Source organism: Gracilinanus agilis, chromosome 4, assembly GCF_016433145.1.
Source record: "Gracilinanus agilis isolate LMUSP501 chromosome 4, AgileGrace, whole genome shotgun sequence".
Classification (NCBI taxonomy): domain Eukaryota; kingdom Metazoa; phylum Chordata; class Mammalia; order Didelphimorphia; family Didelphidae; genus Gracilinanus; species Gracilinanus agilis.
The window spans coordinates 493,669,979-493,687,394 of record NC_058133.1 but is presented as its reverse complement, the minus strand read 5'-3'; the positions used below and the strand labels follow the sequence as shown (position 1 = coordinate 493,687,394).

The following is a 17,416-nucleotide window of genomic DNA, read 5'->3' as shown; positions in this document are numbered from 1 at the left end:
CCCCCCCCCCCCGGCCGGCAGCTCTGGGCTTCTCTGGCAGCCGCCTGCCCAGACTGCCTCCTCATGATGGAGGATGAGGAGGAAAGCCCCCCAGGGCCCTTTTCTAGACCAGAGCTTCTCCCCCCTCCCCCCCACCCCCCGCTCCTTCCCCGAAGTGGCAAATGAAGTGGAGCCGATCAGAGCCACCAACTGCCCCTGGGAGGCTCGTCCTGCCTCCATCCATCCCGAGCAGCGGCCGGCTTCGGCTCGTGTCCACGTGTGGGAGCGTGAGAGCCTGGAGCCAGAACACGCCACCCCCAGCCCCATGAGGGGCCCTGGGCTGCCCTGGAGGGGGTTTCTCTGAACGTCCCACATGGAGGACTTCAGGGGATGCTGGCCTGGGACCCTCCACAGAGCACCCTCTCACGTTTCATCTGCGTGGTCCAAGCCTGGCCCTTCTCCTTCTCAGAGGTGGTGTCGCCTCCCCAGCCCCTGCACAGGGGACCCTGGATGGGGCAGAGGCGCTCCCCAGGATAGGCTGGAGGATGAGGGAAGGGAATGGCCCAGCTGGGCCTGAGCAGCCATCCGAAGGGCAGCTAGGAGGGAGAAGAGGGAAGGTGGCCGCTGCCCCAGCCCCTGGCTAGGGAGGGGAGGCTGCTGCTGCTCCTGAACTGCTCCCTGGGGTCCATAAATTAACCCCAAGGTGAGAACCCAGCTCCTGACCGGTCCCTGCCCTCATCCCTAGGCATCTGGGACCGTGGAAGGACCACCGGCTCGAGCAGCCAAAGAACACGGTTTCCATTTGGCCTTGGGTGAGTCACCTAACTGCCCTGGTCTCCATCGCCACATCTCTTAAATAAGGGTTGAACTAGAGACGGCCTCTGGTAGACTGGAAGGGGCCCCCCAAGCCATCTGCTCTGAGCCCCTCCTTTTACAGGGCAGGAAATTCACTTTTAGTCCTACGACTCGGGGGCCCAAGCAGGAAGGAACAGGGATGTGGGGAGAATACAGACCCAGGGAGAGGATGAAGGGAATGAATGAATGAACAAGGAATGAAGCATTTTTAAATGATTATTAGGAATTACTGGGAGTAAAAATGAAAAAGCAGAACTCCCGGCTCTCCGGGATCTCGTGTTCTGAGGGGAAGGAACAGCCCAAAGAGAAGGGAACGTTGGGTTGGTAGGTCAGAGATTTAGATGGCGCCATTTTGGCAAAGCTGGCCCAAGGAAAGAGGGTGGTGGATTTGGACCCAGAGCTCTCCGCTGATGGTCCAGACACTGAGGGAGGGGAGGAGGGTGCTGAAGCAGCAAGGAAGTGGTCTGGGGGGGGGGGGGGCGAGAGCCCTCAGGGGGCCCCCACCCCCAATCTGTCTTGGAATTTCAGATGTGGAGATAAAGCTTCTTTCCTGGGATACCCTCCCCTTTCCTGGGGGGTGCCAGGAAGGGGGCTCAGGGAGGAAATGATAGGGGCCAAAGCTGGGGCTTCATGCTGATTTTGTGGCAATGTGAAGCCCCTGCGAGGCTTCTGTCCTGGGTATTCCAGGTCTCTGGGCCCAGATGAACCCCTTAAATCAGTGTATCTCCTTCGAGCAATAAGCATCACGAAGTGGCCCCTCTGTGCAGGGCAGCCTAAGAGCCGGGCCTACAGACAGGAGGTCCTGAGTTCCAATCCGATCTCGGACGATTCCTCGCAGGGTGACCCTGGACGAGTCACTTGACCCCCATTGCCCAGCCCTTCCAATACCCAGGATGGAGGTACGTGTCTGAAAAACCAACCCAACCTCTTCTCATGCCCTCAGGAGGAGGGACCCACAGAGCACAGAATCTGTAAGGCAGAGATGAGGAGGCAGCGTGGAGCAGAGGCTGTGCTGGGCAGAGGATGGCTGCCCTGGAGCAGCTCCTCCAGATCCAACTTGTGGAAGCTCATCCAGGCACAGAGTGGGAGGGAGACGCTGGCAGAGCAGTTGGGGGAATCAGGAAAGGCTTCGGGGGGCCGCTGGTGCCAAGTGGCCAGCGTGAGAGCTAAGGTGGAAGGTCCTCAGCCCAAATGGCCGCCACCCCCCCCCCCCAAAGGCTTGGCTGTCCCTGGCAGCTCCTGAGTGGGCTTCGGTTGCCTTGAGGGCCCGGGGTCAGGGCCTGAGGGAAGGGGTTCAGAGTGGTGGGGGGGGCCCCAGCTTCCTCTCCTCTGAGATGAATAAGCTGGCTTTGGGGGAGACAGAGCAGCAGACCCAGGCAGAGCGCATCTGCCAGGGGGGATCCCTCCCCACCCAGGGCTCCCCCTCCCTGGAAGGCTGAACCATGGGCGGGGCTCAGTAAATCAACGGCTTATGGATCCTGCAGGCCTGCCTAGCTGATTCTGCCCAGGCCCTCCAGGAGAGGGACAAGGAGGGCCGGGTGTCCTGGGTTCCCAAGGGTGGTGGAGGGGCCAAAAGGAGCACCTCCCCAGGCCGGCTGCGTTTAGGGGCAGGTTGTCTCCCCCACACAAACCCACACCGGCATGTAACGCCAGGCCCTAGCCCAGCCAGAAAGCTTGCATGGGTCCAAATTCCCTCCTGACCTGCCCCCCTGCCCCAGTGAGGGGCCGCCGCATGGCACAGTGGATAGAGCTCCAGGCCTGGAATCAGGAAAACTCATCTTCCAATCTGGCTTCAGACTGTACAGATGGCCCTGAGCAAGTCACTTAACTGCCTCAGTTTCCTCCTCTGTCAAATTGCTGCAGAAGGAAATGGCAAACTGGTCCAGTGTCTTTGCCAAGAAAACCCAAAAAGGGGTCAGGAAGACTCGGACACAATGGAACAACCGCCAACGAATCCATCTTCCTTAGGGCTCCCCATCTTGTCCCCATCACCCTCGAGGTGGCCTCCGGAACAAGCTCATCCTTCCTGTGACAGCTCATAATATGGGCCACCATTCTACAGTGTTCCATGTGTTATTCTATGGATCCCCGCATCCTCCCAGGGAGGCAGATGAGGAAGCAGGTGTGTGGGATTTGAACTCGGGTCCATGCTCCCTTCTCCCACATCCATCTCACCCTTGCTATTGTCTGCTGGTGGGGTTTGGGCAAGGAGGGAGAATGAGGGGGGCCGGCGGCCAAGTCATACGGGGAGCCGGAAGGCATCTCCCTGCAGGCAGCCCAAACATCCCAGAGAAGCAGGCTCACTGCTGCTGCTCTGCCCCTGCTTCTTTCTGGGCCCTGCCAACTCCTTACTGGGCGCCTATTCTTTCTCATCACAAGCCCTCCAGGCCTGGCCAACCCCTCCTGGCCTTAACAGCAGTACCAAGTTATCATTCCAGGGCCAAAGAGCAGTAAAGGCGGGGCAATGTGACTTCCCCCCAGGGTCCAACTAGGAAGTGACCAAGGTCACATTTGAACCCAAGACCTCTCATCTCTAGGCTTGGCTCTCAATCCACTGAGCCACCCATCTGCTCCCACCCCATCCCTCCCTTCCATTAAGGAGAAAACTCTGGTCCAAATAGAAGTGGCCAGCCTGATTCAAATCCAGATCCTCTGCAATCAAAATCCAGGGTTTGGAGGGCAGCTAATTGGCCCAATGGATGGAGAGCCTAGAGATGGGAGGTCAAATCTGACCTCAAGGTACTTCCTTGCTGCAACTGGGGAAGTCACTTCACTCCCATTGAACAGCCCTTACTGCTCGCTCTTTTGCCTTGAACTCATAGCAATACTGATTCTAAGGTTGTTTGGGTTTTTTAAATCCAGAATGAGGAAGGCAGCCCATGTCCCATCTCTCCTGGCAGACACTATTCTCCATTTTGTCATCCTTTTCTATTCTCCCAGCAGTGAGGCCACCTGGCCTTGGTTTATCTGTGTGACCATGGGCAAGTCAATCTCTGCAACCCCTCAGTGTGCTGAAGGGATTGGACTGGCTGACCAGGAGCCTCTCTCCACAAGCTCTCCTGCCTGTGCTGGGAGGGCATCCCATCCCTCCTGGGCACTAAGCCCTCAGGTCCTCTCAGCTCAGCACACCTCCTTTTCTGGAGCCTGGCTCATTCTGAATCCAAGACACTGACCCCCACATTTAATGAGGGTTATGTGACTTGTTCAGGGCCACACAGTTTGAGGACAAATAGGAACCCAGAACCTCCCATCTCCATACCTGGCTCTCCTTCCACCAAATCTCATAGCTGCACTCTCCTGTACCATTTTATAACGGAAAAAACTGAGGCCCCTCCACCCCCAAAATAAGGGTTAAGCGGGTAGCACAAGAGCCACATAAAGTTGAGTCAAGAGGAAAAAAAGTCCCAACATCCTCCTGCTACATGGCTGTGACATCCTGTGGAAAGGATCCCTAGAACTGTTCAAACATGGAGATGGGTACAGAGAGGCTCTCCATCAGCTGCCAGCTGAGGCAGAGGCAGCCTGGGCTCAAAGCCTCCCTGGGCAGATGCCTCCAGCCCTAGACTTCCTCATGAAGCCTCAACTCTTGTCCTGAAGGAACCAGTGACTGAAGCAGTTGGAGACGGGATGAGGCCACCAACTTGGTTCAGGTTGCTCACAAAGGGGGGCAAAGTTGGAGGAAGGGCTACATTTGGATGGACAATAGATAATCTGACATCCAACTGAGTTAAGGATAGCCTACAAGGTTTCCTAAGGGCTCCCAGGAGGCTCTAAATGAAAGTGGGGGGTGGTCAGGACCCCATGCCAGGACTAAGGAGAGAATTCCCAACAATGTAAAATGAGTATATGGAAGGAGGCAGAGGGCTCAAACTGGCTCCCAGCTTCCCCCTGAAGAACTCACTGTGCATTGTGGGGCCAGATGCATCTCAAGAAGACAGGGTCCAGGCCTTGCCAGGTGAGCCCCTCCAACTTCCCTGGTTTTCTTTCCAAGCCTCATCTGCTAAAAATCAAGCTCTAAAAAAGCTTCCTACTACATTCCTCCTTTCCCACCTTCCACAAGAGGGTTGGAGGGCCCAGTCTGAGCAGCACCTGGCATCCTGCTGCTGAGCCAAGCAGCCAGCAGGTGTCTTCTCCTTGCCATGTGTCAGGAGCCCTACCTACTCTGAAGGAAAAGAAGTGGGAAGCTCTGTCAGCACAACTCCACAGCCAGGGTAAACAAACATCTTGACTAGAGGGCAATAAATGGGGACAAAAACAGCCAGGGAGGACGTAGATGTCCTCCCTGCCACCTGGTTATACCCAATTTTTAAAAAGAACTCATTTTCCTTTGGTTTGTTTTTTTGCAAACAAGGTTTCCCATTTTGTGAGCAAGATAATTACTTTTTACAACACAAACATGTTTTCTTTAGATTTTAATTAAAACAAGCTTACTACATCAATGCAAAGTTGTTATACTCCACCCAGATAAGAAATTTAATTAGCACCAACACTGAAACCTTCCACGGTTCATTCGGCTGATCAGAAGAGCTCTTTATAATTAAAAAGATGACACAGGTCATTCTGCCTTTCCCAGCTCCAAATTCTATCCTGCCTCAACACCCCAGAAGGACACTAGCATGAGGGTGCTGCAGCAAGGGGACCCAAGGATGGATGTCACTGCAATTCTGGAGAGTGGGATGGCAAAGCCTGACCTCTATAAGATATTGCGTAAGCAATGGTGGCCTTTCCTCTCTGAAGAAGTCTAGTAGGGGTGCCCAGACAAACACCTTGATACCAAGGGCCTCTCATAGCAATTATAACTCTGAGCTTTTACTCAAATATAGGCTAGACCAAAACAAGCCTTTGGGTAGAATGTTTACAGTAACAATGTGTGGGAAAAGAGCTCTACTAAAAACCCCTGTGAACATATTTCAGGAAACTGACTGGAAAATGCAGTGATATTTGCAGCTCAAAGCAAGGTCTGTCAAGATCCCATCCAAAGGACACCATTGCCATCACCTGAAGACTTCCTCCAGATCTTAAGTTTCTGACGGCCTAAAATTAAGAACAAATATTAGTTTCACTGCATACCCCACAGAGATCTCTCATTTATGACCAAAGATATAATCAGAAAACCTTGGGCTCACCACTGAACAATCTGCCGGTAATTCCAGCTGTTTTGGGTGAATTTCATCATTTAATATCTCTAACATCAGCTTTAATTTAATGCCTTTCTCATCCACTCAAGTCTTACCTCCTAGTGGGCTGCTGTCCTGCTGTTATCTGATTTCTGATCACCTGGATTCTTCATTCCTGGGGGAGGAGGGGGGGGGGGAATAGAAAGCACAAAGAAAAAAGACATAAAGCACAAGTATGGGCAAGCCAGTTGCCTCCTGAAGCTGGGACCTGTGGCTGCTGTCAGACATAATCAAATTCATCGTCAGTTATCGCATCTGACGGCACTTCCTATTGAGTGGTATCATCATGAACAGCCAGAGCCCCAAACCCCTTCCACCCCCGCCCTTGCATGTTCTTTTGCAGAAGGCCTAAAGGGTTACTGCTGGGGGGAGGGGCTGAATAAGGCTAAACTAACCCCATAATAAAGCCATCTTAGACTTAGCCAGATTACGCTTCACTGCCTGGGCAGCCTGTTCCAAAGCTCTCCAGAAGAGGGTTGGAGATTGTTGCCAATTTAAAAACCAGGATTATGCAATAATATCAGCATAAAAGTACTTACCACATCCTGAGCAGCAGAGCAGCACACCTTCCTGGGGAGGAAATAAAAAGATCACTCTATAGTTCATGTCATGTGCAAAGGGACGTTCAGATAAATTTCAAGCCGAATCAGAACAAAACCTTGTCACCACTGACAATCTGCCGGTAATTCCAGCTGTTTCGGTTTTGTCTCATCATAAAAAGCCTTAGCTAGATGGCTTCCTGTAGCATTACTTCAGGGTCAAAAAAACAACAACAACCAAAAAAAAACCACCCTCACCTTCTGTCTTAAGAGTCAATACTGCCTATTGCTTCCAAGGCAGAAGAGCAGTGAGGGCTGGGCAATGGGGGTGAAGTGACTTGTTCAGGGTCACATGATTAGGAAGTATCTCATGACAGATTTGAATTCAGAATCTCAATCCACTGAGCCACCCCGCTGCTTTCCTGGAGGCCTACTTCTGAGTCCTTTAGCTGATAAACACTATCCCAGGCGGCATTATGGCCTCAAGTTAGTGTTTAACTGATTAGGAAGCTGCCCATTTGGGTCAGGTCCTTTGTCCATGCTGCACCCCCCTCCCCCTCCAGAAGGGGACATGCAATTCCACTGTAGTATATCTCCTGTTTCCACATTATTTTTTTTTTGTAATAGTTGCCTTTTAAAAACCAAAAACCCCAATCAAATACCCAACTAAATCACGTTTTCTTCTGCATTTCCACTCCCAGTTCTCCCCTGGGGAAAGCATTCCTTTCCCAAGTCCCTGGGGCTGTCCTGGATCACAGCATGGCTGCTAGCAGCCAAGTCTATTCCATTTGGTGGTCTCGGTGTTACTGAGTAGGACGTTCTCTTGGCTGTGCTCATTGGCCAGGTCGTTATTAAGGGCCGGCACTAAGCTCAGGGCTTTCCCTGGCCAGAGCCGGTCATTCCTTTAAGGTGGCCTGGCTGCACTTTGTCTTCAGAAGGTCCCCCGGTTCCAAGCTAAGGGAGGCGGCTGGGACCCCAAGTTCTCACCTGCGTGCTGCCCAAGGGCAGACTCCAGATTCTCTGCGGGTCTCATTTCATGTCCAGCTACTGGCCTGCGAAGGAAACATGGGGTTGAGATGTGGTGGCTGGGGCTGGGGCTGGGCCTGGCGGCGGCTGGGGCAGGGCGGCCGCGGTCAGACACCAGCTCAGGCTATCGTCAGTTGTCGGTCTGACGGCACTTCCTATTCTGGGTTCTCATCACGACACAGCAGCCCAAGAAGAGTGAGCAGACAGAGTGATCTCGGTCCCTGCTCCCCGTAATCCCTCAGCCAGGGCCACCCCCCACCTTCTCCCGGAAGGGGGGTCCTGGGTTCAAATCTAGCCTCAAACACTTCCTAACCGTGTGACCCCAAGCAAGTCACTTAACCCCAACTGCCTAGCCTTTAGAGCTCTTCTGCTTTGGACCCCAATGCACATTAGCGATTGCACGATAGGAAATAAAAGGTTTCAAGAAAAATTAAACAGAAGCGCCTTGGGACAGGCCTCAAACCCAGCCCCCCCACTCTAAAACCCCTCGTCCTTTCCACGACTGTGGGCAACCCAGGGCCGGCTGGGCAAAGGAATCCCCAGAACAGCCCCTCGTGGCTGCACCAGAGTCCGATGAGGTGCCGCGCACGCGCAGTGAGGCACAGCGCACCCACGTTGGGGCTGGGGTGCGTTCAGCGCAGGCGCAGTGTCCTCAGCGGACATCGCGGGAGGCCCCGACTTCCTAATCCCTTATCCTTTACCCCACCACCCCCATTCCGAACTCGCTTCTATCACTCGGGCCAAAATGCGTACCTGCGCGGCGGCTTCTCATCCTTCGCTGCCCCGGGTCGGAAGCCAAAGCTGGGCCCGCCAGGCCGGCCCGCACGACAGAAAGACAATGTGAATCATGGCGGCTTTGAAGGCAGAAAGAGCGAGTGTTCGCCGGCGGCCGCTCTTAACGTGATGGGACGTACCATTCTCAGGGAGCGGGGGGGGGGCAGGAGAAGCCCACTAGAATGGAATCGTCCGGCTTTTGAAAGCGACTCCGAAGCCCAGCAGGCCGCCCCTCCCCCGGCCGCGTGGGCCTGGGGAAAGCGGGCGGGGCAGGAGTTCCTGGTTTTCTCCTCCCTGCAAAGATGCTATGAGCTCAGTCCATTTTATAGATTAGGAAGGTTGGAAGAAGGAAGGCCTTACCAAGCGTTTATTAAGTACCTACTAGGCAGAAAGTACACCAATAAGCTCCCACTCACTATGTACGCTGTATTTGGCTACTACTAGAGACAGCGGGCTGGAGTCATGAAGTCCTGAGTTCAAATGCAGCCTCAGGGACTGACTGCGTGACCCTGGGCAAGTCACTTCACCCTGTTGCCATAATCCACTGGAGAAGGAAATGGCAAAACCTTCCAGCATGGTCCATGGCGGTCCCAAAGGACTGTGTACAACTGAAAGACCACAGGCAAAACAGTCAGCTATTCAGTGCCGGAAATAACGTAGCTGAGCATCCTCTAGGCTGAGGGGCTTCCCCAGAGTCTGGCAGCCAGTGTGTGCCCCAGCTGGGATTTGAACCCACATATCTCCTAATCTTCAATTGTAAAAATGGAAAACCCCATAACCTGACGCTTGATTTATTGTTCTGATGATTGTCTAAACGTAAAAAAAGTGGCATAAAAAATGTTAATCATGGAAATTAAATTTTAAAGTATGTTGTTTATACATTTTTCCAGAGCTGGTTGTTAAACCTTAACCAGCACCCCCTTGAACCCAGTTCTTCTGACTCCTGGCCCTGGGTTCTTTCTATGAAACTGAGCAGCCTAGCAAACTAAGGCTGTCTTAGAGTTGTTACTGAGACAGAAATTAGGGATTAAAAATATACATTTATTAAGTGCCTACTATGGGACCTACGCAAGGAGAGATTGTGAATGGATGAGAATGGCCAAGACTTAGAGAATGACTGGATGTGGGAACTGAGGATAGGAAGGTTACAAAGCCTTGAAGGATGTTGGTGCCATCAACAGAAATCAAGTCATTGGGAGGAAGGATCAGGATTAGGGAGTTCTGACTTGGACATAGTTTGAGATGTCTACTGGACATCCAGGTGGGGACGTCCAACAGGCAACTAACTGGTGATGTTAAGTTGGCACCAAGGAGAGAGATTTGACCAAAATATATCAATCCACAGTCATCCACAGGGAGATGATACCTAGCAGATTGGCTAAAATAACAGCAAAGGAAAGTAATAGATGTTGAGAGGGATGTAGCAAAATTGGGATATTGGTGCATTGCTGGTGGAGTTGTGAATGGATCCAATCATTGTGGATGGCAATTTGGAGCTATGCCCAAAGAGCTCTAAAAGACTGCCTGCCCTTTGATCCAGTCATAGCATTGCCAGGTTTGTACCCCAAAGAGATCATAGATAAACAGACTTGTACAAAAATATTTATAGCCGTGCTTTTTGTGGTGACAAAAAACTGGAAAATGAGGGTATGTTCTTCAATTGGGAAATGGCTAAGCAAATTGCAGTGTATGCTGGTGATGGAATACTATTGTGCTCAAAGGAATAAAGAACTGGAGGAATTCCATGTGAACTGGAAAGACCTCCAGGAAGTGATGCAGAGTGAAAGGAGCAGATCCAGGAGAACATTGTACACAGAGACTGATACACTGTGGCACAAATGAATGTAATGGACTTCTCTACTAGCAGCAATGCAATGATCCAGGACAATTTTGAGGGATTTAGGAGAAAGAAACACTATCCACATCCAGAGGAAGAACTATGAGAGTTGAAACACAGAGGAAAAATAACTGCTTGATCACATGGATCGATGGGGATATGATTGGCGATGTAGACTCTAAACAATCACCCTAATGCAAATATTAATAATATGGAAATAGGTCTTAATCAATGACACACAGGGAGATGATGATTGATAAAAGTTTAATTAGATAATTTATTGCATGTTCTATCTATTACATATATTAATTGATTCAAATTAAAAAAAATAAACACCAACTAAGTGCTAGGAAGTCCTAAAGATACAAAGAAGAAAAAAAAAAAAGACAAGTTCTTGCCCTCAAGGACCTTCCAAGCCTAGCTGAAGGAAAATGATATGTGCACAGATCAGAAAGATATGAGCTATGGTGCAATGAAGGCAAAGGAGAGCTCCAGGTAACTTCCAGGAAGATGTGAGGATGGTGAGCACCCTTCCAGCCAAGGGACCCCAAGCTGAGGCCAGAAAAAAGAGAGTTGTCACTGGTGGGGGTGAAGAATGGCTGGTCCAAATGCATAGGCCAAAGCTGGAATGTCATTTTGAGAGGAAACCTAAGCATCCACTTTGGCCAATTAGAGAGTAGGTAATCATGTTTGTTCAATCGTTTTTCAGACATGTCCGACTTCACGATCCTGTTTGGGATTTTCCTGGCAGATCCTTGGAATGGTTAGCTATTTCCTTCTCCAGCTCATTTGAAAGATGAGGAAACTGAGGCCAACGGGGTGAATGAGTTGCCATGGGTAAAGCAGGGGACAGCAGTGTGGAGACAGCTTGGAGGGTTAGGTTGGAGTCGGATCATTAAGGGCTTGAAATAGAAGCTTAGGAGTTTCACTTGACAAATAATTTGGTTTCTCCTAAGGTCTTTTCTGAAGGCTCATTGCCTTGTGGAGATAACTTGAACATGTTATCATGTTCAAAAATGTGTCAAAAATCAATAAGCGTTTATTAGATACCAACTAAGGGCCACTCATCATGAGAGGGATGGGGAGTACAAAATTAAAAAAAAACAAACATCAGTCACTGCTCTGGGGCGGGGGTAGGGTGTGGGGGCACCTTACATTCTAGGTCATTCTCAGGAAGGTCCCACTCAGCTCCCCAGAGCACACGTTAACCTTGTTCATTTTCAGAGGGCTCATCTCCAGATGTCGGCAATCTTTTAGCCACCACCATGTTTATACTAAGATGATGTTTGCCTCAGTGGAGGGGGCACATGACTCTGATGAAATCAAGCATCTTTGAAGGATGAGGTTCTCTAGTCTACAGTTAGGGAAGATTAAAGGATATTTAAGACACGTTCCTTGCCCTCAGGGAGCTCACAATCTAGAGGCTACCAGACAATCCCTTCCTCTTGGCATCCAGCGTCTGCTGCCCCTCACCATCTCCCCCCATATGCCAGCTTGCCTCTTCTGGGCACTCAGAGTCCATCTTTGTTTAGTAAGGCCATGTGTATACCCATACAGTGAATTACCAGCATTCTCAACTCTGTGTGTGTAGACACTGCCTAGACATCTGTCCTGTTGTAGTGTGAGCATCCTGTACCCAGTAGGTCTCTAGGGCTCTTAGCCTAGGGCGAGTCCTCCTCTCTGCAGCTTATCCCCAGAGCCACCCTGGTCACTGGAGGCACTTAGGGCCAAGTGGAGATGGATTTGGAAGAGTTTTTGAGACCCCCTCCCCCCACAAAAAAGATTCACAGAATCAGCGTTTGAGGTCGTCAAACCCCTTTGCTTTAGAACAGAAAGAGGAAATGACTTAGCCACAGGCATATAGCAAGTAAATGGCAGATCCCATGCAAATACTACTACTACTACTGCTGCTGCTGCTGCTGCTGCTGTTAATAACACTAATAACAAGCCCAATAAAAGCTAGCATCTCTAGAGGGCTTTTAAGGTTGCCGAAGCTCCTTATGTACATTATCTCATTTGTCCTTCACAACAACCAAGTGAGGTAGGTGCTATAATTGTCCCCATTTTACAGATAAGGACATGAAGGCTCAGTTAAATTAAGTGTCTTCTCCACAGTCACATAACCATCAAGTACCTGAGGCAGGATTCAAACTCAGGTCTTCCCAGCTCCAACCAACACCCTAGCTGCCTCACAGATCCCAGATTTAAAGTCAGAACAGGGCTTAGAGGTCAAATGGCTCAATCTGCCTTTTACAGAGGTGGAAACAGAGAAGGGAAGTGACTTATCCAAGGTAGCAGAGGCAAGGTTCCATCCTAGCACAGCTCTACTCTAAAACCACAAGAAGAATTGAGCATGAAAGCCCATCGAGGTCCCCTGCATGTAAGGTACTTCTGGAGTCAGGCACCAGGAAGGTGGGGAGAGGGGGTTCTCCTCTCTTGGGGCGTCAGCACAGGGTGAGCCTGGCTCCCCGTCTGGTCTCCTTGGCATCCATGCTTGATGCCAGGCGCTGCTGCACTGGCCATTCCCTCACTCAGGCGCTCAAATGCCGGAGGGGCACTTGGTCCTCAGAGGTCGTCTCCCCTCGGGGCCGAGATGACAGCAGCCGCCTCCAAGCTGCACCTATGACACAGAAGAAAGGGCTTGGGTCTGCCCTGGCAGAGAGGAGCATCTTCTAAGAGAACAAGTCCATTCTCCATTGCTGGTGGTGGAGAGAGGGGCATCATTTGGCATGATGAGCCACCTAGGGAACTCATCAGGAATGGGCAACCAGCAGGAGTGCCCCCCATAAACAAATGTTACCCACAGGGTCAGATACAACAAACCGCCAAGGGGGAAAGACTATATATTTTTTTAAATCCTTACCTTCTGTCTTAGAGTGGCAAGGGCTTGGCAATTGAGGTTAAGTGACTTGCCCAGGATCACACAGCCAGGAAGTGTCTGAGGCCAGATTTGAACTCAGGCTCTCCTGACTTCAAGTCTGGAGCACTACCCACTGGGCTACCTGGCTACCCCAAGGCAGGAAGACTGTTGCCTAAAAAGGGTTCTTTAGATCATTGGATTTATAGCTAGAAGGAGCCTTGGAAGTCTCCTCGTCCAATCCTTTCATTTTCCAGTTGTGGAAACAGACTCATCCGGTCTCAGACACTTCCCAGCTGTGTGACCCTGGGCAAGTCACTTGACCCCCATTGCCTACCCTGACCACTCTTCCACCTGTAAGTCAATACACAGAAGTTAAGGGTTTAAAAAAAAAAAGAATTATTACTAATCCAGAAAGCAAGAGTTAAAACAAAGATAATGACCCTTTTAATAGAGCCATAAACTTGCAAAAAATGGCTTGAAAATTCTAATAATAATTATTTCTAATTCCTTGTCTTTTTTAGTACAAACTACTTTCTTTATTATCATTACATCTATAAGAAAAGCAAGGCTTAAGAGAGGTGAGTCAACTTATCATAGCTCTAAAGCTAGAAGGTTCCTCATTTTGCATTTTACAGATGAGGAAACTGAGGCCCCAAGAGAGGAATGCCTCAGGTCACATAGGTAATAAGTATCTGAGGTTGCATTAGAACTCAGGTTTTCTGACTTCACATCCACCATTCTCTCTACAATACTTGGAGGGTCAGTTTAACTTAACATTTTTTAGGCACCCACTGTGTGCAAAGTCCATCACTCTCTATCCAGTGCACCACCTAGCTACCCCATATAATTTGAGAAAGGTCTACAGACACATCAAAAGTAGGCCTCCTTGATGAAAACACAAGAAGAGAAGAGATCACCTTCTGAAGACAATTTTCTGCAATAGACCCCATCTTTTCAGTCATGTAACTGAGAACAGATCATAAAGCAGAGGGTGTACAAAGGGCCTCCAGTCATCTGAAACTGTGTACCCTGAATTCTTTTGTAGGTCCTGGGGCAAAAAGGCACGGAGGTCTTTCTGCCCAGTGTTCTTCTCCCTGCATCCTGTAGAGGTCAGAACTACCCCACAAGGTCTGAAAGGAGAGAGGTAGTGGGAAGAGTCATCCTTGTTCCACTGGCCGCTACTGGTGCAGACAGCTGAACTGTCTACTCTGGCTACCCTAGGTACGTGTCTCTTGTCATTGGAGAAACCTTCCTCCTGGGATGTGGTTTAGCGGAGAGCAAACTCACCTGTGGGGCTCTTCCCTGGCTCAGAGGTGCCCTCTGGCTCTTCCTTCAGGGTCTGTAACTCCTTCTCCCAGGTGGCCCAGTTCACCTCCTCTACTCTGTAGACAAAAATGATCACAGGATCATGGATTTAGAGCTGAAAGTCTCCCCAGAGGGCACAGAGGCCAACCTCTTCATTTTAAGGATAAACTGAAGTCCATAGAGGTTAAATGGTATCTGTAAGCTAAAAACTCGGTTTAGTTATTTTCAGTCTTGACCAATTCTCCACATCCCCATTTGGGGTTTTCTTAGAAGAGATACTGGTGCGATTTGCCCAGTTGCCCCAAAGACATAGTCTTTTTTTTTTTTTTTTTAAACCCTTGTACTTCGGTGTATTGTCTCATAGGTGGAAGATTGGTAAGGGTGGGCAATGGGGGTCAAGTGACTTGCCCAGGGTCACACAGCCGGGAAGTGTCTGAGGCCGGCTTTGAACCCAGGACCTCCCGTCTCTAGGCCTGACTCTCAATCCACTGAGCTACCCAGCTGCCCCGCCAAAGACATAGTCTTAGTAGACTAGGAATCCAGAATGGAGCAATGGTGTTGCATGGCAAACCCCCCAACACTAACAGGAGCTTGGGCAGCATCACTAGGATCCACGAGGGAGATTACACACCCATCGTTCTCTATCTTTATCCCCACATCTGTTTGGAAGGATTCTCAGAGTCCTTTCAATGCTACCAAGCCGCCATCTTGGCTCCACACATCTGGAACCATGGCTGAAATGGACCAGGCCCATGACCTGCTGCCATCTTGTGGCAGATGGACATACGGCAGATTCAATGGACTGCCTGTTGGGACAGTGAAGTCGGAGCAAGGTGTCTTGCTGCCTTGAGTCTCCTTGTTCTGATTCTGCCGTGTGGGGTGTCTTTTCCATGCCGGGGGGGCGGGGAGTGTCTCTCTCCCAGGCTAAGGCATTTTAAGACAGAATTTTCAAGGTTCCCTGCTCAGAGATCATAGCTGGACAGGACCTCAGAAGCCATGGAGTCCAGATCTTTCATTTTACAGATGAGGAAACTGAGGCCCAGCCAGGAAATGTCCGAGGCAGCTTCCAAAGTCAGATTCCTTCTGATATACAGAGGAAGAGCCACAGCAGGCTGAGGTCCCAGGAGCTAACACAGACCCACAACACCTTGACTTCCATGGCCCTTCCACCATCCAGAGCCCCCTGAATGCTCCTCTTAATGCAGCCCAAGATCCCTTAGTGTTGGGGAGCTTCCCGTGCAGCCTCTGAGCTGTTCTGGATTCCCAGTTCACTAAGACTCCCATGTCTTTGAAGCGAAAGATCCAGGGCTGGAAAGGACTTCAAAACATTATCAATGGGGGCAGACGGGTGGCTCAGTGGAGAGCGGCCAGGCTTGGAGTCCAGAGGACCTGGATTCAAATCTGGCCTGTGTGACCCTGGGCGAGACACTGAACCCCAACAGTCTAATCCTTACCACTCTTCTGCCCTGGAATGGATTCTTTGTATTGATTCTAAGGCAGAAGGTAAGGATTTAAACTATGTAAAGCATCATCAGGGTTTGGCCTCGCCCATTGGATTGGAATGACAGCATCGTTTTGGGGCTCTGAAGACCATAGATTATAAGGGATAAAAGGATGCTGGGGGGAGTCATCAATGGGCACAGCTCCCTAGGGTGGCACAGGAGCCTCTGAAATAGCTGCCCGGACATAGGTTGGAACTGGAGTCAGCACCAGGGAGGCTGACCGAGGTCACCAGGGCCAAAGTGCTCCCTAAGCTCCAAAGTAAAGAAGGCTACACCCCGGCACTTTGGGGGGGTCTGGAAGCCCTCTTCCACTTTCACAACCCTCCGCCCAGCTTACCTGAAGCACCATCTCTCATCTGGCTTCTGGTCCGGAGTGGTGCCCACTGTGAGGAGAATGCCCGAGCGCTCCTTCTTTCTCTTGCACCACCAGTAGCCTCTCTCCATCTCCAGGACTGAGATGGCTCTCTGAGAAGGGGAAATGGCACATCAGGGCCAAGCTGACCCCTTTCCCTTGGGGGGAAGGTAGGACAGAAGGGCAGGAGAGGGACGGCTCTCTGTGGGGCCCCCAGAGCTCATCCAGAAATGAGTGAGAGGAGAGCAGTGACTTGTCTTGGACAAATGGGTCTCTGCCTCCGGGCACCTCCGTGGAGATCAGGCAGGATTGTTCTGTACGGGCTTCCTCTGTTTGGGGACAAAGCCTATCTCCTGGGCTTCTGCTGGCCTGAGCCAGCCACCGTGGTGGCCCCTTCTCCCAGGCTGCCTAGCGGCCAGCCTTCCTCCCAAACCTGGAGGAGGAGTGCCAGAGCATCTCCTCTCCGGGTTCAGCCATCCCTGTAAGCCTTGGCTTCCGGATTACAGACTAGATCTAGTCGGGATTGTCCCCTCTCTGTGCATCTCTCCCCAAAGCCTTCCCTTGGCCAGAGACAGCTCTCTTCTCCCCCGTCTCCTCCCTGGATACGGGCATCCCTTCCACACTGTGGCCGTTTCCATATATGTCAGAGAGGCAGAAGATGTCAACCAGGAATTTGGGGCAGTTTGGTGAAGCCACAGCCAGCACGTGAAGGCTGGCAGCCAATTCAGATGCTCAGAATTACATAAAGTAGCCTCTGAACAGATACTGAGCCCGTGTTTTGCAATAAGAGCTGTAAACACCCCAAAAAAGAAAGAGAACAAATTCAGGCACCTTCTCTCCTACAAAAGGGAGGCCCCAAAAATGGACTCAGATTTTCGAGATCGTGGGGGCGCTGGGCCCCGAATCTCTGCCATGTGGAAGGGATAACAATTTCTCCAGACCCACGTAAGCCTGGGCTCTCCTGCGTGCCCTCGTTTTTGCCCTGCAGGCTCCTCTGCACCAAACTGTCCCCATTTTCCATAGGGACAGGCTGAGGAGCAGAGAGGAGACGCAATCTGCCTAACATGGTACAACTATTCTGCAGTTCTTTTTAAAGGCAAGAACCTGTCCTTGTTTGGTCCGGCCCAGTGCCTGGCACATAGTGATCGTTTAATAAATATTTGCTGAATTGACCCAAGAAGAGGACCAAGATCACCTGATCCCACCCCAA

General features: G+C 50.8%; 1 protein-coding gene, 1 long non-coding RNA gene and 4 other non-coding genes across 6 annotated transcripts in view; all 6 read right to left on the bottom strand.

The window, feature by feature from the left end:
• Window positions 1–5,231: 5,231 nt before the first annotated feature.
• LOC123247469 lies at window positions 5,232–8,425 on the bottom strand. The gene is made up of 5 exons (XR_006506150.1): window positions 8,330–8,425; window positions 7,538–7,602; window positions 6,551–6,581; window positions 6,068–6,126; window positions 5,232–5,868 (listed from the first exon to the last, which is right to left on the bottom strand). It is a non-coding gene; the product is annotated as an uncharacterized LOC123247469 (long non-coding RNA).
• LOC123248251 lies at window positions 5,939–6,012 on the bottom strand. Its single transcript, XR_006506319.1, has one exon. It is a non-coding gene; the product is annotated as a small nucleolar RNA SNORD65 (small nucleolar RNA).
• LOC123248210 lies at window positions 6,230–6,303 on the bottom strand. The gene has a single exon (XR_006506284.1). It is a non-coding gene; the product is annotated as a small nucleolar RNA SNORD49 (small nucleolar RNA).
• LOC123248252 lies at window positions 6,656–6,728 on the bottom strand. The gene has a single exon (XR_006506320.1). It is a non-coding gene; the product is annotated as a small nucleolar RNA SNORD65 (small nucleolar RNA).
• Window positions 7,682–7,755, bottom strand: LOC123248211. Its single transcript, XR_006506285.1, has one exon. It is a non-coding gene; the product is annotated as a small nucleolar RNA SNORD49 (small nucleolar RNA).
• A 3,692-nt stretch (window positions 8,426–12,117) lies between the features above and the next one.
• TRPV2 (transient receptor potential cation channel subfamily V member 2) overlaps window positions 12,118–17,416 on the bottom strand; it is a 29,973-nt gene continuing 24,674 nt past the window's right edge. Inside the window, exons 6-8 of the mRNA XM_044675611.1 lie at window positions 16,192–16,319; window positions 14,335–14,429; window positions 12,118–12,807 (exon numbers count right to left, since the gene is read on the bottom strand). Of these exons, the coding sequence (XP_044531546.1) occupies window positions 12,719–12,807; window positions 14,335–14,429; window positions 16,192–16,319 (312 nt within the window). The 3' untranslated portion in view covers window positions 12,118–12,718. The remainder of the gene's footprint in view (window positions 12,808–14,334; window positions 14,430–16,191; window positions 16,320–17,416) is intronic.